This window comes from Thamnophis elegans, chromosome 16, assembly GCF_009769535.1.
Source record: "Thamnophis elegans isolate rThaEle1 chromosome 16, rThaEle1.pri, whole genome shotgun sequence".
NCBI classification, from domain to species: domain Eukaryota; kingdom Metazoa; phylum Chordata; class Lepidosauria; order Squamata; family Colubridae; genus Thamnophis; species Thamnophis elegans.
The window spans coordinates 27098592-27122555 of NC_045556.1; the positions used below are offsets into that span (position 1 = coordinate 27098592).

General features: G+C 49.4%; 1 protein-coding gene across 1 annotated transcript in view; it reads right to left on the reverse strand.

The window, feature by feature from the left end:
- Positions 1-1108: 1108 nt before the first annotated feature.
- Positions 1109-23964, reverse strand: part of NOTCH1 (notch receptor 1) — a 115774-nt gene continuing 92918 nt past the window's right edge. Inside the window, exons 23-34 of the mRNA XM_032232766.1 lie at positions 21732-21989; positions 20002-20114; positions 19259-19827; positions 17242-17667; positions 15584-15732; positions 13308-13524; positions 11540-11630; positions 10738-10897; positions 7863-8158; positions 6977-7124; positions 6783-6880; positions 1109-5708 (exon numbers count right to left, since the gene is read on the reverse strand). Of these exons, the coding sequence (XP_032088657.1) occupies positions 4329-5708; positions 6783-6880; positions 6977-7124; positions 7863-8158; positions 10738-10897; positions 11540-11630; positions 13308-13524; positions 15584-15732; positions 17242-17667; positions 19259-19827; positions 20002-20114; positions 21732-21989 (3905 nt within the window). The 3' untranslated portion in view covers positions 1109-4328. The remainder of the gene's footprint in view (positions 5709-6782; positions 6881-6976; positions 7125-7862; positions 8159-10737; positions 10898-11539; positions 11631-13307; positions 13525-15583; positions 15733-17241; positions 17668-19258; positions 19828-20001; positions 20115-21731; positions 21990-23964) is intronic.

The window sequence follows — 23964 nt, forward strand, 5'->3', positions numbered from 1 at the left end:
TGCGCATGTGAGCAAAGCACATGTATCCAACACCGGGCACATGTGCGGAAGGCACGCGTGTGCCCATGAACTGGTAGTAACAAAATGTGAAACCCACCATTGGTCACCTTATTGAATTTGGCCTTGACTGACATTTAGGGTCAAATCAAATCTTAATATTTTTTAACCTATGGCTTTGTAACTTTCAGAATATTAGGCTGGACTGAAAAATTAATGAAGGTGGTTATGGCCCACTATTTTGTATTGCTGTAATAAAAAAAATGACATGACTGTATCTGTAAAAGTACCGGGAATTGATTTTTAATGTAAACATGTGAATTGATTTCCCTTTCGTTTCCCAGGGTCAAAAGATCCAATTGTCCCTTGGAGGAAAACCACTGGTTTTTAATAGCTGGGGATTTTTCCAAAAAAGGATTACATTTACTTGTGATTTTTTCCCCCAGGAAGATATTACAGTCTGATGCATTTGGACCAGAGTAAATTCCAGTTTGCATGCCTGAAGTGCTGATGTCACCACTCCATTTTGCAGGTAAGCTGGTGGGATGATTTTAAGATCAGTTGCATTTTCCTAACTATTTCTTTCTTCCCCCAACAAACCTCCATTGTTAAGTTTTCTGGAAACTAGAAAGGGCATAGTAGTTCCTTGGTAGAACTTTGGTTCACCTGATTAAAGATATTGCCTTAATGAGCTCTCACAATCAACAGAGAGGAATAATTGTTTGTCTTACTGAAATAAGAACGTAAAATGCTTTTTAAAGATTTCAGTGGTGTGGTGGCCTACAGGTGGAGCTGTTGCATTACAATCAAGAGGCTGTGAGTTCAAATCTTAGGTAGAGGCAGATGTTTCTCTCTCTGAGCAGGATGGGAATTATCTGCTGAATATAACGCCGCATTGGTGACAGGAAGGGCATCCGGACAGTAAACACTCCCCATTCAGTTACCCAGACTCCACCCCAATGCAAGGGATTACGGGGTCATTAAAAGCCGATGGATGCTTTGAAGGATTTCACGAGGCCCCCCCCCCCCCAGTGTTGGAAAAGACTCCACGCATTTCCTTCCATGAATTAAGCTATCTGACCTGGATGAAAAGCAAGACCACGACCAACACTTCTGAATGCCTACTGACATTGTTTATTGCAAATCATGTAACAAAATAAAATAAAAGGCATCATTTTTGCAAACTACACTTTTGCATGGGTTTCTTTTTTAATTACAGGTTTGTTTTTAATCTCCCACATCTCTGACATAAACTACAGTCTAATTTATAAAATGTAAAAAGATTTGACACCAAGAGGCGGGTGTTAAAAGCCACTCATCGTAGAGACGTGCCAGCACTTTCCTGTATCCCAAGGGTGAGGAGGTTCTCCAGGGGTCTCCGGAGAAAAAAAGGGAAGCTTGGGAGATGATCAGATTCCCCAAAAGAAGGCGCCAGTGAGTTCAACATCTGCAGTGTGAAGAGCATCTTCCCCAGGATTACAGTTCATGAACTTGCCCAAAGATGCCAATGCAGTTATAGGCCAGTCCTACCTGGGCATCTCAGAGGATGTTCCTTTGAAGGCAATTCTCAACTTACTACTTCAATTGGGACTGGAATAGCTTCCATTCCTAAAGCGATGGGCTCATTGAGTTATATCCAATTTTACTGCTTTTTTTTTGCCACCGTCATTAAGCGAATCCATCTTTCCCCCACTGATGTGTTGGAAGCCCACCTGGGAAGGCTGCAAATAGTGACTTCGTGCCCCCACCCCAGGACATTGCAACCATCCATCCACATGTGCTGGTTGCAAAGTGCCTAAATTTTGCTCACCAAACCTCTGTGATTTTCAGCAAGTGTGAGGCTGTGAGTCTCACACTTACTGTGAGTTTTGAATGGTTAATCGACTAACAACTAAATCCGAGGCTTTCGTGTAGCATTTACTCCAAAGGACACAAGCCCAGGTTTCCAACCTCGCCGGCTAAGCCTGTTTCATTCCCCCCTTGAGCAATATTTTTCAACCACCCCCCACCAGTGCAATGCTTTCTTTCTTTCGTAGATTTTTTAAACAAAATCCAGCCATATCGTTTTATGTAAAAAAACAACAACAAAAAAAGACTCCATATTTACAAAACATTAGCTTTGCCATAGGCGCATACTGTATATATATATATATATTTGTATACAAATTCAGCTGCTCCACCTGTCCACCCCGCTAGCTCCCCGTTCTCTAAAAAGAAAATGATACAACCATCGCAAAAACAAGAGGCGCCAATCCTAAACAGGAGGAGGCCGAAGGGCAAAAACTTGCTTTCTGATGGCAATTCTGTTGTGGGAATTAGCAGGATTCCTGCCAGTTGAATGCAGGGATGTTAGCTTTCTGAAATTGGATAGGAAGCTGATCCACGGTGGTCAAGCCGTGGTTAAGGTTTTGCTAAGCCACCTCCTAGGGGTTTCAACAGAGGCTCCTTCCAGCTGCCAGCCTGCTAAGGACAAGCCCCCTCCCTCTGCCGCCTGCCCTTCTGGAAACCCCAAATTTGAAGTCTTCTCCAGCCCCCCCCCCCCCCCCCGGACTATTGAGGGATACAACACAGATCTGAGACCATCTTAAATCCACACGGGCTACAGCTTCAAGATATTGACCCAGTTGATGGGGGCTTCATTTTCTCTCTAGAGTGCCTGCCTCTAGAAGGGGGGAAACCCAAAGATGCTTTTTTTTTTTTTAAGGCCACCATACTCTGTTTTTCCTTGAAGACGTTTTGCTTCTCACCTGAGAAGCTTCCTCAGGGCCAACCCACCCATTCCTACTAAGGAAGCAGAACTGAAGAAGCTTCTTGGATGACAAGTGAAACGTCTTCAAGGAAAAACAAAGTCCAGTTGCTTTTGGGGGGGGGTGAGGGAGGGAAGCACCTTGGGACAGCCATGGCCAGGATGACCGAGAACCTCTGGAGACTTTCAACCCATGGAAAGTCTCATTCCCACCCCCAGCCCCCCGTTAGTTTTCCCAACCTGGGGACTTCCTAACCTCTGGGTCAACCACCAGCCATTGCCCGACAGAAGGCAAAGTACTGGAACGGCCAGGAAAGAGATTCCCAATCTTCCCTTCTTATGGAAAGTCACCTCCTTCTCTCGATGGGTTCCAGGTGACACATGGCCAACCAGTCTTGCTCCCACGCGGGAGTCCCAACGGAGCTTCAAACTTTCTTCATGGTTATCTCAACATCTTTTCTTCTTTGCTTTGCCGTGTTAAAAAAGGCAGGGCACAGTTTTCTTATTCTACCCTCGTTCCAGGGGCAGATTTTTCCCCCCTTTCCTTTCAATGTGGCAAGAACCATAGGGGCCCTCTATGGGGTGGGCAAGAGGGGAGAAGCCTCTGGAATCCCCTTGTAGCTTAAAACCTCCCATCCTGGTTTTTGATCATAGGCAGATTTAAAATAAATAAAACGTTCAGTTTTCATGCAAAAAAAGGTGGATAAAAGTATGTAATACTGAAACTTTAATACAAAGATTCACGCTCTATATTATCCGTGTTTCTCCGCCTTGGACTTCCACCCCAGCCAGCGTGCTTGAAAATGGGTGGGATTCAGCTTGAATTGGTTGACAGACCTCAATAAAAGTTGCCAAGGCTGAGAAACACAGCCCTATTTCCATCTCTCCCACATCCTTGGCCTGCGCAAGGGGGTATCGGATGCTCTTTCCCTGAATCCCCGCCTGCCACGGTGGCTAGGGATTTTGGGAGGGAACCTAAGACATTTAGAAGCGCCCAGATGTAGAAAGCCAATATGCCTATACATCTATATATTATCAACCCCCAGTGGATATTTTAAAGCACTCTTTAAAAATAAACCATCATCTTATATTTAAATTATTTTTCCTCATATAGGTACATTTTTTTAAGAAACAAAATTGCCCCTCTCCCTTTTTATTCTGTTTTTAAAAATGAACAGGAAAACATATATCCTGATCAATAAATACGGGTCGTTTTACGGATTTTTGCTTATAGCTTTACAGAAGAATCTTTCTCTAGGCAAAGAAAAAAGAAAAAAAGCACGATACAAACGTTTGTTGTTCTTTTAAAAAAATGTCAATTAAAAAAAGTCCCTGTTAATAGATTTTTTTTCTATTTCTTGGAATAGTAAATGCAGCCCATGAAATTCTTAACAGAACATATAAATAAAAAAACGGCAGTGTTTTCACATAAAAGAAAAAAGTACATAAATAAATACTAAAAAAAGAGGAAGAATGCAGTGACGTTTCCAACTTACAATGTATGCAAAAATATATTTTTTTTAAAAAAAAGGAAGAAAAAGGGGGATTTCTCCAGTTCAGCCAAGGGGCTCTGTTTGTCTCCCCTTTACTTGAAAGCTTCCGGGATGCGCCCCACCTGGGGCTGCACGCTGGTGGGTGGGCTCGAGATCCCTTCCGACCAATCCGAGACGTTGGAATGGGGGGAGGAGCTTGACCACTGGTCCGGAGACTCCGGCGAGGGTGTGAGGAAGGGGTGGTCGGGCCCCTGGAGCGGGTGGCTGGGTGTGTGGTCCATGGGGGAGGGGTAGCTGTGCTGGGAAGGCGGAGTCAGGAACTGGGGGGTGGTCAGGGCCTGGGACAGGCCGGGGGGCAGGGAAGTCGCCAGCACCTGGGTGTCCTGTGGCAGGATGGAGTGGATATTCATTTGCTGCTGCTGCAGCTCCGCCTGGCTCAGCTCGTTCCCGAGGAAGCTGGCCCCCACTTGGGGGGCAGTGTTCGTGGCCCCGCCGTGGCCTTGCAGTGGGGGCGGCTGCTGCTGCTGCTGCTGGGGTTGCAGCAAGTGTGGCTGGGAGTGGGTGGGAAGAAGGCCCCCAGGGACCGCCTGGTAGGTCATCATGGGAGCCAGAGGGGCGCCGGAGAGGCCGCTGTGCAGGGGCGCCAGCAGCCCGTGGGGCAGGGCCTGGCTGGCCGGGTGGGTGCCCTGCGGAAGGGCGCTCCTCAGAGGATTGTACTGCCCGGGCACCAGGCTGTTCTGCAGGCGATTCAGCCACTCACACTGGCTCCCGCTGACGGTGAAGTTGAGGGAGGCTCTTCCCAGGAGGGCGCTGGCGCTGGAGGCGGGCAGGTGGGAGAGGCGAGGGGGCCCCGGCTCGTAGGGCTGCATCTGGCTGGCCCCCAGGCCCAGATCCGCCTTGCTGACCAGGTTGAGTTGGCTGATGCTGAGGTGGGAGTCCGCCATGCCCGGCAGGTGGCTGAGGGGCATGGAAGGGGAGGCCTGGAAGGGGGAGGTCATCAGGGGAGGGGAGGCCACGTCCGACAGGTAGCCATGCGGGGACTCCAGGGAGTCGACCGGTGAGAGGACGCCGGAGCCGTCCAGCAAGCAGCCCTTGACCTCCTGCGACTTCTTCCGGGGGGCCTTTAGCCCCTTGGGCTCCTTCCCGTTGCAGCTCAGCCCTTTGGCGCTGGGCTTCCGGGCCTTCTTGCCCTGCAGGCCGGGCTTCAGGTTGCCCAGGTAGCCGCTGGGCGAGCAGAGTGGCGGGGAGAGGGTGGGGCCCCCCAGAGGCCCCCCGTTGTGCAAGGGCGGGCTCCGCACCAGGTTGTACTCGTCCAGGAGGCGGACAATGTCGTGGTGCATGCGCTCCTGGGCGACGTCCCGGGGCAGGCGGTCCATGTGATCCGTGATGTCCCGGTTGGCGTAGCTGTCCAGCAGGACTTTGGCCGTTTCGTAGCTGCCTTCTTTGGCCGCCAGGAACAAGGGGGTCTCGTCCTAAAACACAGGAAAGCAGGACTTCAGACCCCTCCCCAGAATCCATTAGCCGCCCTGTTGACTTGCCCTGGGTGAGGCCAAGTGGGCGATTTCCTTCAGAGGGAGGTTACTCCACAGGGGACCCCCGGGGCTCTTTCTAAGGCTCTGAGGGAGCGAGGGGCCACAGTCACCCAGCTGGCCTCCTGACTAGAACTCCCCACCTTCCTGTCTCTATTCTGGTGCCTTAATCACTCTACCAAACTGACTTTCTATTGCTTGTGTACATTTGATAATAGGGAATAGGGGAGAACAGGAACGAAAGGGAAGGGAAGGGAAGAGAAGGGAAGAGAAGGGAAGAGAAGGAAAGAGAAGAGAGAATGGAAGGAAAGGGAAGAGAAGATTTAATGGAATGAAATGGAATAGAACAGAATAGGAATAGAAATGGAAGAGAAGAGAAGAGAAAATGGAATGGGAATGGAATATGAGGGTGTCAAATTATTCTCCAAAGCACCAGAGGGCAGGGTAAGAAACAATGGTTGGAAACTAATAAAAGAGAGAAGCAACTGGAATTAAGATGAAACTTCCTAACAGTGTGGACAATTAACCAGTGGAACAGCTTGCCATTAGAAATCGTGGGAGCTCCATCACTGGAGAGATTTTAAGAAGAGACTGGACAGCCATCTGTCTGAAATGGTATAGGTTCTCCTGCTTGAGCAGCGGGTTGGATTAGATGACCTCCAAGGTCCCTTCTACTTCTATTCTGATTGATTGATCCTGATGAATTAAGGCCAGCCCCTCCCCCCAAGGAAGAGCAAGCAAAGAAGGAAGGCAACAAATACATTACACTGCCCCTCCCCCCCAATGCTCCTGGGACTTAAGGAGGGGTCTTCCCGAGACGCTTCTGGTGTCCATTCACCGCTTTGGATTGGCCCATCACTGTCCAGCTCATGCCCCTCCCTCCCTCCCATCTGGGAGACCCATGGCCATTTTCCCTCCCCCCAAAAACCTTTGCGGGGAGGTGTTGGGGGGAGAGAGAGGAAGTGAGCCAGGGCAGTTCCATTAAGTCGGGGGTCTCTCGCAGGGCCCCCCACTCACCTTGTTGTTCTGCATGTCCTTGTTGGCCCCGTTCTTCAGCAGCGCCAGGGCAGCGTCCACATTGTTCACAGCGGCCGCCCAGTGCAGGGCCGACTTCCCTGGAGGGGAAAAAGGGAGAGGGGAGGCGGTAAGTAGGCCGTTCCGCAGCCTCCTTCGGCAGGCCGCTCAGGGGAGTCTCGGGGACCCATAGCTACCTAGGTCATCCACAGCGTTCACATCGGCATGGCAGCTGATGAGATCTTCCAGCATGCCTTCCACCGCCAAGCGGGCGGCCAAAATCAGGGGCGTGGTCCCGTCATTCATGCGCGCATCCAAGTCGGTGGCCCTGTTTCGGATCAGGATCTGTTATGGGGGAGGGAAGAAACACCCGGTTAGTGGAAGCCGAAAGGGCTGAGATGGAAACTGCCCTCCACCCAGCCTTTGTGCAGAGACCCCTGTTGTGCCCCCCCCCCCCCCCCCCGTGGGGCTGCTGGCTGATCCAGACAGTGGGGAGGTTGGGGAGGAAGATGGGCCAGTCCTGGAGTCTGGGGAAGGCTCAGAGGAGGGCTCTGTGTCAGAGGAAGAGACGGGGCCCAGGCCGTCTGGCAGTTTGGAGCTAGGCAAGAGTGAGGAAGAGGAACAGCTGGAGCCTGTTCCCAGTGGGCGCATGCACAGAGCTGCCAGAAGAGAACAGGTCAGAAATTAAGGTCGACTTGAGAGTAAAGTCACAGGTGGACGGTGAATGGCCCCTCCCATAGGGAATAAGAGGAGTGGGCTTTTGCAGGAAACAATTTGTTCTTTAGGTGTTTCAGGAGTGTGAAGATCTGTCCGTGAATCTCAGAGACTCTGTGCCCAGTCTCTCCTTTCACGGCACCTCGTTTGGAAAATATTTACATGGCAGCTTTCCAAGATAGATAAGGTCTGTGGTCATAAATACTCCTTTGAAAGACTGTTTGCCAGGCCTTGGCTGAATGGGAATGAGAGGAATTAACATTCGTTTATAAAAGGGGTTTTATTGAGACCAGGACTCTGCCTCCTGCTTTCTGGGGAAGCCTAGCTCAGAACAACATCTGCCAGTTTGAGACTCTGCACCATCCTCACCTGAAAAACGCCCTGAGCATCTGCAGACACAGCTGCGTGGAGGGGCGTCTTGCCCATATGGTCCTGGACGTTGGCGTCGGCGCTAGCTTCCAGCAGCCGCTTGGCCGCATCCGAGCGGGCATAACGGGCGGCCAGGTGAAGAGCCGTCTCCCCCGTGCGATCCGTTTGGCTGTGCAGGTTGGCTCCCTGGTAGATGAAATCCGAAATGACGGCCGGGGTGTCCTCCTCTTCCTCACTGTTGCCCGTCTCCAGCCCTCCGCCGCTGCAGGAGGCGATCATCAGAGGGGTGAATCCATCTGAAAAGGCAGAAAGAGGGAGCCGTCAACCAAACAGCCTGAGGGACAAGCCGGCTGGGGAATCTGGGAGTTGAAGTCCACAGATGGTGAGCAACATGGGTGACATCATACCGTGTTTCCCCCAAAATAAGAAAGGGCTTATTTTCTTTTGACCCCTGAAATAAGTGCTGGGCCTTATTTCTGGGGAGGTCTTATTATTTTTGAGGTGCAGGAGGAGGCGAGTGGGGTCAACTCATGGCTACTGCTGTCAAGCCTGCAGTCATATTCCTTTTAGGGCCTGCCACACACTCTCTCTCTTTACTATGCTGTTTCGTTAGTGGGGTAATTGGGAGGGGGAATAGTAAGGAGTAGAATTGTAGAATGTGTTGTCAAAATAAAACATTCCTTTCCAGAAGCCCAAAGTCACCCTTTGTCTCCGTACCTCTGCACCCGACCGGAACTAGATGGGTGGACATGCCAGTCTGGCAGTGGAAGATTGGACCATGGGGTGGACTTGTGGGTGTGGGGACAAGATCATGAACTTTCAACTGGATGGGAATCCCAGGAAGCTTTCAGATTCGAGTTTTGCACAAATGTGCCAACATGTCTCTCTTATTAAATGGGAACCTTGAGGAAAGATCTGCCTTGAACTCTGATTTAATTCTGGATGATATTTGGAACGCTGGCATTTCCACCCATCTAGTTCCGCATGTCTTAAAGCTGTCAAGTTTGAACACCTCTGGGGTTTTTTTTCTAAAGGGTTAAGGGTGCAAGGGTCTTGTAACTTGACACTTTAAGACTTGTGTGCTTCAAATGCCAGAGTTTCTGAGCCAACATGACTGGAGGAGGAATTCTGGGAGTTGAGGTCCACAAGTCTTAAAGCTATCAAGTTTGAACACCCCTGGGGTTTTTTTTTCTAACTTGACAGCTTTAAGACTTGCACACTTCAATGCCAGAGTTCCTGAGCCAACATTTTAGTTGCTAAGCGAGTTTCACCACATTTTACAAGTTGGCCGCGCCCACCGAGTCATATGGCTGGCAAGCCACTCCTACCCAGACACATGGCTGGAAAGCCACTCCCACCCAGTCACATGGTTGGCAAGCCACTCCCACAAAGCAGGCCACACCTACAGAAGAGGTTCTAAAAAAATTTGAAACCCACCACTGGTCCGGACATTTCCCCCCTATAAATAAATACCCAGGCAACAACGGGTTATCAGCAATTAATAAAGCAATTAAAACATCAACACTGGGAAGACTGTTGATATAATTAAAAGGGGCTCCTGACCCTCTCCAAGGTCTTTGGAGGTCTTTTGAAAGACAGGCAGGGTTGGATTGCTGGACAAAGAATGTGGTATTTTTTTTCTAGAGGCTGACAGCAGGAAGAATTCTTTATGCGCAGAAACGGAAAGAGATATTAGTCCCCGAAATGGAAGGATGGCTGGATGGAAGAGACGGATATGGGCAAATCAACTCTTTCAATAATAAAAAAAAAATACATCTATTTTTCTTCCTGCTTAGAGACGCCTTCTGGACTTTGAAAGTTTGGCTTTAGGATGTTCTGATTAGATAGATTTGTTGTTACAGAAATGGCTAGTATACACTAAGTATGTAAAAATAAAACGTTGAGGCTTTGAAATTTTTATTCTGCTGGGCTGAAAAAAGTTGGTCGTTGCCCCTTCATTATTCTTTCCCTCCTTCCCCGTTTCCCTGCTGTCTTTATCTTCATTTAGATTGTGCTTTAGGAAACGCAACATAATTTATGTGAGCCTGAAAATAACATGGAACACAGCACAGTCCTTAAAACGAAACGGTTCGGTTGAGATTTGCATACGTGGGAGAGATTGGGGTAGATTGCAAGGGTGACACCGAAATATAACTTTATGTCACTTTATTCTATTTAACATATTTATGTATTAATTTGTATTGTATCTTATCCTACAACAATGGTATTTTGTCCTACTCTTATTTTAAACTGTTTGTATAGGAGTCCATTGGTGTTTGAACCTCGTGCTTTGATATGGCCTCCGTAGCCACAGGAGGCACCCACAGCCTTCTCTGCAGGCAGGCCAGCCCTCACCCAGCTCAGCTGCACCGCGCATAGGTGCACACCTCCCGCCCACCGGCTGATTTCCAGGTCTCTCCCCTGCGTGTGGAAGATGTGCACGCATATGTGGGGAGGCATATGCATGGAGAGGCGGAAAGGGAGCACAGGGAGGTGCGGCGTGTCCCCTCGCTCCCCATGTTTGGTTTCAGGGGGCTTCAGGGATGCCTGCTAGGCCCAAGACAGCGCATGGGGGTGAGGGGGTGTCACGTGCATGTGTGGGGAGGGGTCACAGAGGGGGGTTGGGCACATTGCATGGTGGATGTGGGCACGCAAGGACAAAAAGGCCAGCCGTCACTAGAGACCTATAGGCTCATCAATAAAGCTATAAAAAAACCTAGGAAATGCAATAAAACAAATGAAAAACAAGAGGCAGGGCTGGGGCCACCCAGAGCTTGGTGGGTGGGGGATCTTTTCCAGAATCCAGGCTATGGACCTATGGACTGGACTGGCTCTTGCAGCCGTCCGTCATTCACTCGTGCGCCAAAAGCCCTACCTGGCCCTCGAACATTGACGTCCATGCAGTCGGCATCGATCTCCCCCTGGGGAGGGGTGGGGGCCATGGAGGAAATGCGCAAGTCGGCCGCGTCCAGGTGCTGCTGCGTCCACTGCCGGTGGTCAGTCTGGTCATCGGGCAGCATGACCTGTTCCTCTACCTGGGAAGAGAGGGAGGGAGACGTCAGGGGAAGATCCACCCCCCAGAGCTGCCTCTCTTCCCCTTTCCTGCAAAACGCTCCTTCTCAAAGGAAGGCCAGTGGGGAGCTACGCCTTTAGAGAGCGGAGATTCGAACCGATTACTTAGATGTTGGTTTTGTGTAATCGGGTGGCCTGACATCTAGGGGAAAACTGGAGAAAGAAGGAGACAGAGGAGGAGGAAGAAAAAGAAGAATCATAGGGTTGAAGAAGTGGTTTCTGGATGTTTGAAATCGATCCATAAAGCTGTGGGGTACAATGACTATATATGTATACTTTTTTGTTCTATTTCTTTTAATAAAAGGAGGAAGATATATGTTAAAAATTAAATTAAAATTAAAATTAATCCTTTAAGCCATCGGTGAAGAATTCACAAGAATTAATCGGGCTCCAGTGTCGTCCTTGGTCAGGTTTTAGTAAGGCAGGGACAGCGTTAGTCACTGCATTAAGCTGTAATATATATTACAGGCGAATCGCACGCTGCTTCTATGAAATTCTCGTCTTCTTTGACAGAAATCCCAAGTGCCCAAAATCCAGACGGAATGAGAAGCAGATAGAAAGAAAAAAAAATCTGGCCAGAAGCCAAGCATCCCTGGGGAGCTTACTCGGAATTTCTTGGTGTGGAGCGTCTCTTCGTCTCCCCACTCGTTCTGGTTGTCATCCATCAGAGTCCCATTCGAAGCATTTTTCAGGGGTCTGGAGGACAAAGGGTTGGGGGAAACAGCCAGGGGGGGGGAAGAAATGGGCAAGGAATTAAATCCACCGGGGGAAACAGTCGGCTGACAAATTGCAATTGCTCTTCACAAAACAAAGTGGAGTAAAGACGACTAGACAAACTAAATAAAAAGAGACGAGGTGGCGCAGTGGTTAAATGCAGCACTGCAGGCTACTTCAGCTGACTGCAGTTCTGCAGTTCGGCTGTTCAAATCTCACCGGCTCAGGGTTGACTCAGCCTTCCATCCTTCCGAGGTGGGTAAAATGAGGACCCGGATTGTTGTTGGGGGCAATATGCTGACTCTGTAAACCGCTTAGAGAGGGCTGAAAGCCCTATGAAGTGGTATATAAGTCTAACTGCTATTGCTATTCCCATTATTCTAGCATTTCGACCCCCAACTTCCTAAAATTCAGTAGTTTTGGAGACTTTCTATGGAAGTTAAACTAAGTTTTTTTTTAAAAACAGCAAGGAATTAAAATGAAGACCCAGAATGTCAGACGTTCTAGAAACGGAGCAGTTTGGGCGATGCCCTTGTGTATATTCTCAGTTTGTTACACAAAATCGGTCTATTTGTGTAAATGCTGAATGCTCCCTCCAGAGTTATGAGCTGGACAATAAAAAAGTTTCATTCATCACCTTCAACAAATTGACCCTTTTGGGGATCTTGTAAAACCTTTTTCTCTCCTTTAAAAAAAACCTTGCTTTTAAAAAATGTACTATCTTTGGACGATTTTTTTCAGGAGAATGTACTAAAAATACATAACATAAAATGCACGTAGGCCGTCTTACGAATGGTGGTCAGGTGTTAAAAATATCAAATAATATATGTGTTTCTGTAGACACTTGAAAAAGAGAGAAGCTAATGTGGAGAGCCTGAGAGAACCATAAAATATAACCAATTACTTTGCCACCTGCGATCATTTGTGAATGAAAAACTGAAGTCTACTTAGAAGCCAGTAAAAATAAAGCTGAGATTTTTGAGCCCACTCCTGTTCACAGACCTCCTGAAATTTACGCATGGCCCCCACTGAGAGGAAATGAAGTCAAAGCAAAGCACAAATCAATGATACACCCACACACCGCTTCCAACGGATGCCCTCCACCCAGGGCCAAGAAGGCGGCCCCGGTGCATTTCCTACTATTTGTCCCACAGGGGGGCAGAAAACTATTGATGGTCTCTATTTCCCCTGGGTTCCAAAAAGGAAGCCAAAATGCAAAATGCTTGGAAACGTAACGTAAATAACGTACTATTTTATTATTATTTCTTTGATATGGTGTTTTTAATGTTCTTGCCTTGACTGCGAGTGGCCGGCAATGTAAAATTTCTAAATGAATAAATGAAAGATCTGTCCCAGCTGGGTTCTCTTTTGCTAAATGGAAGTCAAAGCTGGCATGCCGCAAACATGAAAAATCCTGCCATGGTGTGTTCCTTTCGATACGCTAAATTGGGGTTAATGAGCCACCACTGCCGTGCTCACTTCATGTGCTTTTCAAAAAAAAGTTCTCTAAACAAATCAACCCTCTTCAGCCCCATCGAGACTATGCTATTTGCGGGAACCAGACAGAGAGCGAATGATTGGTCAAAGGATCGGGTCCCAAGATCCCAACCTCTGTCCCAAGATCCCTGCAAGGGGAAAGAAGGGGGGGGGAGTACTCACTTCAGCCCCACGGAATCCTCTCCCAGTGGCTCCCGGCGCTTCTTCTTACTGGACTCGGTCACTTTGAAGCCTTCGGGGAACCAGAGCTGCCCATGTTCCCTGCGCCGCTTGCGAGTTGCCAAAACACCGATGCCGATGCAGCAGAGCAGGAAGAGGGAAGGTACCACCACATACATAGGATACCACTGGTTGCTCCTGGGGGAATCTGTCGTTTCACCTGTGATGCAAAAAGCCAAGAGGACCAGGATGAGACGGCGGGAAGGTGCACCCCAGCAGGAGGACGGGCGAACTGAGGTCCAAGCAGACCCATCACTCGTCCCCCCCCCTCTCTCTATCCAGCTCCCTAGGAGGAGGGGGAGGAGGAGGAGGAGGTGGGGGGGGGGAGGAAAAAATAGCTTTCATTCCTTTAGGAGAAAAAGGATTAGCTCATTTCAAATCATTGGATCCAACATTGAGCGGTTAAGTCCAAAGGATTGAGGAGGATTTGAGAGGCGCTCACTTCAGCTCTTCATATGTCACGGATCGATTACAAGGTCTGGGGCAGCTTCCCCCCCTTCCCTCCCTCCCTCCCTTCCTAATAATAATTATTTTGAAATAAATTCCAGAGGGGGGACAAAACTTGACTCCCCCCCCTCCCACAAACAGCAAGGGAACGGGACTTTCTTGTTAAAAGGCATTCAATTCATTGCATATGAGGGACTCTTCCCTGCAATTTTTGAGTATTTTACAGCTTTGGGGGGAGGGGGGCGCATGGTTTAGAATGGGCTTGTATGTCGTACATTACGCATGCAGGGCACATATGTGTATTTGGGGCCTGTCTTTTGACTCAAGAAACATATTGAGCTGCATCTGGCGGAATTAGCCCCAAACTATAAAATCCATTATTAACTTAATCCACTATTTTTCAACCTTGCTAATTTGAAGAACTGTGGATTTCAACTCCCAGAATTTCCCAGCTAGCATGGGCAGCTAGGGGATTCTGGGAGTTGAAGTCCGCATGTCAATGGCAATGCTGCGGAACATCGGCCTGCTCACATCCTGTAAGATTAGAAACCAAACAAGTTTTGTTATTGGGAAACTGGTGGGAAAATTACCCCAAATTACACTGCTTTAACAGATTAACAGATCACAACATTCCTGAGGTCACGTGATCACAATTTGGTCCCTTGGTAACCAGCTCATATTATGACCGGTGCAACATTCTGTGGTCACGTGATCTCAATTTCTACCTCCTTTTTTGCCAATTTCAGGCCAAAAGCATCCGGTGGGGAAGTTGCTTAATCACAGCCTGATTCACTTAATGACCGGGTGATTTGCTTAATGATGTTGGTGATTCACTTGACAACCTTATATAATGAGGCACACAACTTGGCTCGTGACCGCAACAATTTAGGAAAGAAATTGTGGTTTCCCATTGTGGTTGTACGTTTAGAGAGGGGAAAGAATTGGTGTGGGATTTGTTGCCTAGTTTGGCAATAAACCATCACCAGGCAACATTCCCAAGAGAAAACAATGGCAATTTTATTTACTGCTTTGCAAAGGGGACACTCCCACGCACACACAGGTACAGTGTACACACCTTAAATCATCAATATCTTTGCCTTATATTCCCTAGTGCCCTTACAAATGTACCTCTCGCCTTTTCCTGATTGGCGTCACAACCTTCCCTCCCCCCCGCTCAGTGGCTTTCCAGGCGAGTCCCACTAGGAGTCTGCTTTGGTTGTGGCCTATTGGCCACCGGCCCCTCCAGCAGCTGGATCAGAGGAGGAGGAGGAGGGTCAGGGTCAGCATCAGGGGGAATGGAGATGGCAGAGAGAGAGAGAGAGAGAGAGAGAGAGAGGGAGGGAGAGGGAGGGAGGGAGGGAGAGAGAGAGAGAGAGAGAGAGAGAGAGGGAGGGAGAGAGGGAGAGAGAGAGAGAGAGAGAGAGGGAGAGAGGGAGAGAGGGAGAGAGAGAGAGAGAGAGAGAGAGAGAGAGAGAGATGGAGCCTGGGCTCTCTGTCAGCCCTCAGATAGAGAGTCAACAGCCCCCAGGTCTGGAGGTGGCTGATGAGGAAGAGGAGGAACAGCTGACACATGGATGCACAGAAGGCAGAGGAGAGGAGAGCAGTGGAAATCTACTGCGGGATCGAAGGCAGCGGGTGGAGATGAATAGGTGTGGCAGACATCATCTATTCATCTTCCATTAGCCTGTGAGATAAAACTTTTTGCTGGAGCTCCTAAGAAAGGAATCGGTTGACTTCAGGGGGTTTGTGGTGTTTGGGTCAGAACCTCTTACTTTTCACGGCTTCGATCTTGTAGGGAATGTCCAAGTTGCCGCTGGAGGCCAAGGCGCCCAGGAATGCCGCCACGTCGTTGGCGCTTTGGAAGCACTGGGAGGAGGCTTGGATGCATTGGCGGTTGTCGATTTCCAGGTGAACGATGGACCTGCAGGTTGGGGGAAGGGAGAACGCGCAGACATAAGCAGGACCATCCCAGTGGGAAGGAGGAGTGGTGCATCTGCCCAGAGGTGGAGCTCTTGCCTTACAATCAGGAGGCTCCTGAGTTCGATCCTAGGTAGAGGCAGATATTTCTCTCTCCCTGGGCACATTGAGAATATATCTGCTGAATAGAACTCCACATTGGCGACGGGAAGGGCATCTGGCCAGTAAACGCTCTAGCTGCATTCTGTTGCCCAGACTCCGTCCCGCAAGGGATTATGGGGCTGTTAAATGGAGATGATGATGATTCCAGCTGGAAGGAGACCCTCTCCGCCCTTCAGCGCAAGGACTTGGTGCCAGGGCGGCTTGACAGGAATCCAACGGCAGCCTGACCCAGCTCTGCCGGACTTACGACGGTTCGTTTAATGACCGTTTAAAGTCGCATGATTAAAATGCAGGCCCTTGGTAGCCAGCGTGGTTCATATTTATGACGGTTGTATTGTCCTGGGATCCCGGGATCCCTTTTGCCATTTTCTAACAAGCAAAGTCAAAAGGGGAATCAGATCCATTTAACAACCATCTTACTAATTTAACAACTGCTGTGATTCACTTAACAACTGCGACATAAAAGGACATCAAATGGGGCAAAACTCACTTAACATCCTCGCTTAGCAATGGAAATTTGGGGCTTAAGTGGAGGATCAAATGGGCTGTGCTGAGTAAGAGGTATTCAGCACTGGCCCTTGGGCTTTTCTCCTAGGAGGTTCCCAAAGGGGCTTTTTCAGGAGGCAACTGGACTTTCCGGTTTTCCTTTGAAGACGTTTCCCTTCTCCTCCAAGAAGCTTCTCCAGCTCTGACTGGATGGTAGGGAAAGATTTATATTCCTTGCAGACAGCTGGTCCTTTGCATCCTTTGAGAGGGTCCTTGAGGCCACCTGGAGGCTTATCTGTGTCCTCAGGAGGGTCACCTGAGTGGTGCAAATGGTTCCTGTCGTCTGCAATCTTCTCCTCTGGAAATTCATTCCTCCTCCCACCCCATTCCAAGGACGTTCATCTCAAATTGTTTAGCTAAAAGTCTGTAGAGATTCATGTAGCCATGTAGAGAAACCTCCAAGTGCTTCGATGACCCTCTAAAAGGATGCCAATGACAAGCTCTCTGCAAGGAGTATGAATCCTTCCACTCTGTGGGGAAGTCAGAGAGAACTGAAGAAGCTTCTTGGATGAGAAGGGAAACGTCTTCAAAAGAAAAAAACACAAGGAAATCCAGTTGCCTCTTTAAAAAAAAAACCTGGATGACTGAGAATTTCCTTGGATATTAGAATATTCCTCTCTCTGGTCCCAACTTCTATTCACCCCAACTGATCAGGCTCAGCTAGCTTTGTTCTTCCAAATGGGCAGGGCTACGCAACGCAAAGTCCCTCAACACTTTATGCCTGGGTCTCAATGATCTCTAAACACACACACACACACACACACACACACACACGCCGTAGTCACCTCAGTTCACTCCTGCTTACCCGTAGATTTCCACCTGGTCCAGCTCTCTCTTTGGCCTCCGGCTGAGCCTCGAGTGGACGGCTTCCTTCACGCTGAGCACCATTTCAGACACGTCCGGCCAGCCGCCCAGCGCCCTCCTGATGCGGTGCTTCTTCAGTTCTTCCGGGTTCCCAAAATACGGGAAGATCATGGACTCGCCCTTGGCGTCCCTCTTGAAGACCACGTTGGTGTGCAGGACCCGGCTGAGCTCCCGCAGGAAGTTCAGTGAGTTGTTCCTCAGGGTATCAGGGTTGATGAGCACCACCACCACCAGCGTCCCGTCGGCCAGCCTCTCGGGCACGTGGTTGGCGCAGTCGAGGCCGTCCCACTCGCACTCGGCACTGTTGCAGCCCTTGTCACAGTTGCCATCGGAAAAGTGGTCCTTGCAGTACTGGTCATAGAGAGGGCTGCCAAGATGGAGGGAGAAACAAGTGAGGCCCATGGGACCCTTTCAAGGTCAGAGGTCATCTGGACACACCCAGGCCGTCTGCTGTCACACCCGAGGAGAAGAGAAGGAAAGTGGAAGAGAAGAGAATTAGAGTAGGGAAGAGTAGAATGCAGAATAGAGCAGAGCAGAGCAGAGCAGAGCAGAGCAGAGCAGAGCAGAGCAGAATAACAGTTGGAAGGAACCTTGGAGGTCTTCTAGTCCAACCCCTGGCCTAGGCAGGAAACCCTATACCGTTTCAGACAAATGGTTATCCAACATCTTCTTAAAAACTTCCAGTGTTGGAGCATTCACAACTTCTGGAGGCAAGTTGTTCCACTGGTTAATTGTTCTCACTGTCAGGAAATTCATCCTTAGTTCTAAGTTGCTTCTCTCCTTGATTAGTTTCCACCCATTGCTTCTTGTTCTGCCCTGTTCTGCTTTGGAGAATAGTTTGACTCTCTCGTCTTTGTGGCAACCCCTGAGATACTGGAACACTGCTATCATGTCTCCCCTAGTGCTTCTTTCTATTAAACTAGACATATCCAGTTCCTGCAACCCTTCTTCATGTTTTAGCCGCCAGTCCCCTAATCCTCTTTGTTGCTCTTCTCTGCACTCTTTCTAGAGTTTCCATATCTTTTTTATATCGTGTAAGGCCACACTTGGAACACTTGCAGTATTCCAAGTGTGGCCTTACCAAGATATTATAATGTGGTACCAACACTTCACATGATCTTGATTCTATCCTTCTGTTTATGCAGCCTAGAACTGTGTTGATTTTGGCAACAAAATGGTTGTCCACTAGGATTCCAAGATCCCTCTCAGTTACTACTATTGAGCAAGGTACCACCTATACTGTATCTGCACCCTGTTTCATCATCGGTGGCCAAGAAAGGGGGGGGGGGCGTTTCAAAATTCGCAATGAACACAATGGGGGTGGAGGCACAGGACAACGAAAAAGCTTGAAACTTTCGAGTGAAAAGAGATTTAAAAACTGTGGTGGGTCATACCAAGAAGCAAAAAGTTGTGATTTGATGTTAATGCCTTATTTTACTGCAACAGAGAGAGTCAGAAGTCTATGCTTCGTCTTCTTTTCTTTCCTCACTTCTCTTCCCCCCCACTTCCCCCCACCACCACAGCTTTTCTATTTACTTTTTTGTATTTTGTATTTTACAATACTTTACAGCGCTATAAAAGTGTTAAACACAGAAAAGTTACAGAAAACACACAAGTTGCCTCCAGAAGTTGTGAATGCTCCAATGCTGGAGGGTTTTAAGAAGATGTTGGATAACCCTTTGTCTGAAGTGGTGTAGGGTTTCCTGCCTGGGCAGGGGCTGGACTAGAAGACCTCTTAGGTCCCTTCCAGATTCTATTCTATTCTATTTCCTGACCGTAAGAACAATTACTCAGCGGAAGAACTTGTCTCCAGAAGTTGTGAATGCTCCAACACTGTTATTCTAACAACTCTGTTATTCTAAATTATACAAGGAAGCAAAGCCCCTTTCAACCAGCTGAGCCCAGCGGAACAGAGGGGAGGGACGCCCCGCGCTGGCCACCGTGGCCCGGCCACTTACTTGCACTGTAGCTCGACCTTCTGGCAGTCAAAGCCGTCGTAGAGGCAGCCGCTGTTGTTGCACTGGACGTCACATTTCCCGTCGTTGAAGTAGTTCCAGCACTGCAGGGCCTGGGTGCAATTCTTCCAGGGGTCGTTGAAGTTGAGCGAACAGTCCCCGCCGTCCCAACCGCAGGCGTGATTGTTGCATTTGGTGTCACAGATCTTGTTGCCGGCCAGGCTGGGGCAGCCGGGGATTTCGCACTTCTCCTCCACCAGGGGAGGGGTGATGTCCTGGCCGGGGCCCCCCGGGAATTCGAAGTCCAGGATGTGGCAGTTGAGGCCGTTGAAGTTGACGGGGCAAAGGCAGCGGTAGTGGGGCGGCTCCGGGGTGAATTGGCAGGTGCCCTCATTGTAGCAGGGGCCCGAGTGGCATGGGCTGTGCGAGGGGAACTGGCACTCGGGACCAGTGAAACCCGGTGTGCAGAGGCACCTGGGCTGCCTGGAGGTGGGAAGGCAGGTGCCACCGTTCAGGCAGCGTAGCATCCCGCAGCTGTGCAGGTGGTTTTCACACGTGGCGCCATCCAAGCCCTGAGAGGGGAAGAAGACGCCGCTCAGGAGGGAGGGAAGGAAGGAGCTCCCGGACTGGAGGGGGCGGGGGCAAAGCTCCAGGCCAGGAGCCATCCGGATGTGAAGAAGGGGGGACTTCAGTGTCCTGCTTGAGACCCCCTCCCCCCTCTTGCCTTCTGACCAAACACCACGTACCAGAGGACACTTGCAGATGTAGCCCTGTTTGGTGTTGCTGGCCACGGCGCAGCTGCCCCCGTTCTTGCAGGGCCTGTTCTGGCAGCCGTTGAACACCGCTTCACAGCGCCGTCCTGGAAGAAGGGGAAAAAAGGGGGGCTCCGGAGTGAATTTGGGGTCCAAGCTCTCTCCCCGGCTGTTCCAGATGAAGAGCGGGCCTGCCTGCCTCCCTTGGGGCTTGGAAGCTTTCGTGGAAATGGACCAGCACCGTGTGGTTGGAGTTGTGACGAAAGGTTGGAAACTTTTTCTTGTTTCCCTTCGTTCTGCTTGTTACAGAGCGCAATAAAGTTCCTCCCCATTGAAGAACTGGTGGGAGCTGCCTTCAGGGAGGGGAAGGAAAGGGGAAAGGGAGGGAGGGAGGGATGGAGGGAAGGAAGGAAGGAGGGAAGGAAGGAGGGAAGGAAGGGGGGAGGGAGGGAGGAAAGAAATGAAAGGAAGGAGAGGAAGGAAAGAAAAAGAAAGAAGGAAGGAAGGAAGTTGAATGAGAATGAGGAAGGAAGGAAATGAGAATGAGAAGAAGGAAGGAAAGAAAGAAATGAGAAGGAAGAAGGAAGGAAGGGAACGAGAAGGAAGAAGGAAGGAAGGAATTGAGAATGAGAGGAAGGAAGGAAAGAAGGAAGGAAGAAAATGAGAATGAGGAAGGAAAGAAATGAGAATGAAGGAAGGAATTGAGAATGGGGAAGGAAGGAAATGAGAATGAGAGAAAGGAAGGAAGGAAGGAAATGAGAATGTAGAAGGAAGAAGGGCGGATGAAAGAAAGTAAATGAGAATGAGGAAGGAAGGAAGGAAGGAAAGAAAGAAATGAGAATGAGAGGAAGGAAGGAAATAAGAAGGAAGAAGGAAGGAAGGAATTGAGAATGAGAGGAAGGAAATGAGAATGTAGAAGGAAGAAGGGAGGATGAAAGAAAGGAAATGAGAATGAGAGGAAGGAAGGAAATAAGAAGGAAGAAGGAAGGAATTGAGAATGAGAGGAAGGAAATGAGAATGTAGAAGGAAGAAGGGAGGATGAAAGAAAGGAAATGAGAATGAGAGGAAGGAAGGAAGGAAGGAAGGAAGGAAGGAAGGAAGGAAGGAAGGAAAGAAATGAGAATGAGAGGAAGGAAAGAAATGAGAAGGAAGGAATTGAGAATGAGGAGGGAAGGACGGAAGGACGGAAGGAAGGAATTGAGAATGAGAAGAAGGAAGGAAAGAAGGAAGAAAAGGTGAATGAAAGGAAGGAGGGAAATGAGAATGAGAGAAAGGAAGGAAACGAGAATGTAGAAGGAAGAAGGGAGGGATGGAAGAAAGGAAATGAGAATGAGAGGAAGGAAGGAAAGAAAGAAATGAGAAGGAAGAAGGAAGGAAACAAGAAGGAAGAAGGAAGGAATTGAGAATGAGAGGAAGGAAGAAAGAAGGAAGGAAGGAAGGAAGAAAATGAGAATGAGGAAGGAAAGAAATGAGAAGGAAGGAAGAAAATGAGAATGATAGGAAGGAAGGAAGGTAATGAGAAGGAAGAAGGAAGAAAGGAATTGAGAATGAGAGGAAGGAAGGAAGGAAGGAAGGAATGAAGGAAGAAAATGAGAAAGAGAGGAAAGAAGGAAATGAGAAGGAAGAAAGGAATTGAGAATAAGAGGAAGGAAAGGAGGGAGGGAGGATGCTGCCCTCCTGTCCAGAACCCAACTTTTTTAGCCCAACTTGCCCTTGGCCCTCACCTGTGTATCCCGGGCGGCATTCACACTTGTAATCGTTGACTCTCTGCACACAGTTCTGGGTCCCTCGCGGGTCGCAGGGGTTCGAGAGGCACTCGTTGACGTCCCCCTCACAGCGCTCCCCAACAAAGCCTGGCAGGCAGATGCAGCTGTAGCCCCCCACCTTGTCAATGCACTTTCCGTGGTTGAAGCACTTGGGGGTCTGGCTCCGGGGGTCGGTGGCAGGGCTGCAGTCATCAATGTTGATCTCGCAGTGGACGCCTGGGGAGTGTGTGAAGGGGAGCCAATCAGTTCACCTCCCCATTTATTTATGCACTGCTTCATTTCTGAGGCTTACCAGCCACCACGTAAAACCAACTCTCAGCCTCCCTATTTTGGGAGAGCCGAGGAATGTCGTGTTTTCCCTTCCTCAGCAGCTTCAGGGTGGGGGGCCTTCAACTTCCAGGATTCTCCAGCCAGCAGAATTCTGGGAGCTGAAGTCGTTAAGCTGGCGAGGTTGGGAAACACTGGAATACCAAGTGTAAGTGGCCAATTGTCCACGCTTGAGCCCAAACTGGCCCAACGATTTTTCCATGTCTTTTTAGTGGCAATGGAGAAGTGCATTCCCCTTGCTTTTTCCCGGGATAGTAATAGCACTTATCTACCGCTTCACAGTGCTTTCCAGCCCTCTCTAAGCGGTTTACAGAGTCAGCCCCCAACAATCTGGGTCCTCATTTTACCCACCTCCCAAGTGTCAGGACTGCAGCCATCTTTTCTTTTGGGTCTTTGGCCTGCCACACTTTCTATTGTTCTACTATGCATTTACTCTTGTGGGAAAATGGGAGGGGGATTGTATAGAGTTAGATGATATGTAGCCATAACAAAATTCTTCCTAGAAAGCCAAGGTCATCCTTTGTCTTTGTACCTCTGCACCTGACTGGAACTGGATGGGTGGAACTGCCAGCATGGCAGTGGGAGATTGGACCATGGGATGGACTTGTGTTGGGCAAGATCTTGAACTTTGCACTCTAGTGGGGGAAACCGAGAAGCTTTCAGATTCGGGTTTTCCCAGATGTGCCAACATGGCTCTCTTCATAAATGGGAATTTTGAGGAATATTTTGCCTTGGATTCTGATTTACTTTTGGATGCTATTTGGAACCCTGACCGGAAGGCTGGGTCAACCTTGAGCCTGGTCAGATTCGAACTGCCAAATTGCAGGCAGCCGGCAGGCAGCAGAAGGAGCCTGCAGTCCTGCACTCTAACCACTGCGCCACCTCAGCTCTTGCCTACGTCCCTGGGATCCCCTGGTAGTCTCCCATCCAAATACAAGTTAGGTCCAACCCAGCTTTTCTTTGTATATCAAACTAAAATCAGCTGCTCTCTTCGACTCCAGGCTACCATCTCACCCAATTTGTTTCCCCCGCAGCCTTTACGCATTACTGGAACCCCAGTGGAGGAAACCAAATTAATTGACAGGATCCTGGGGCTGGAAGGGACCTTGAAGGTCTCCTAGTCCAACCCCCTCATAACCATCTTGGACAAATAAGTTATCCAATTTTGAAAAGGTGCATGGTCAACTCTCACCACCAGAGGGAGACAGACCTCACCTCTCCCAATTTGGGGACACAGACCCAAACTCCTAAGATGCAGCCCCCTCCCCTCCACCTTAGCCCCCCTCCCTTCTCAATCTGCAAAAAGCCGAACCCAGAAATGGGATCCAAACCGAGCTGGTTTCCACACAGGGGCGGAGCCAAAAGAAGTCAAAGTGGCAGAGACTGTTTGACTGTTTTGACTCAGTCCTGCAGGAACCGATCAGCCGAGCTGAGCAAGGCTCTAGATCCAGGGGTGGGATTCAGCCGGTTCGGACTGGTCCGCCGAACTGGTTGTTGCAAGGACTGGCTGGCCCCGCCCAAACTGCCCTTCCCAGGAGTCTCCACATGGCCCGTTCATCATGCCAGGTTAAGTACAGGACCCACACAGAGGCAAAACACACCACCCGGAAGTTCTGGAACTCCGGAAACGGGCCCATTTCCAGCTTCCGGAGGGCTTCCGGAACCCGGGAGAGGCCATTTTCGCCCTCCTGGGGGCTCAAGGAAAGCCTCTGGATCCTGCGGAGGGTGAAAACTCTCCCACCCCCGACGTGAGGAGGCAGAGGAGGCCACGCTCCCCATGGCCACACACACACCCAGCAACTGGGCAGAGAACTAATTGCTAAAAATTTCCAATCCCACCCCTGTAGTATCCTCTCTCCCTGCC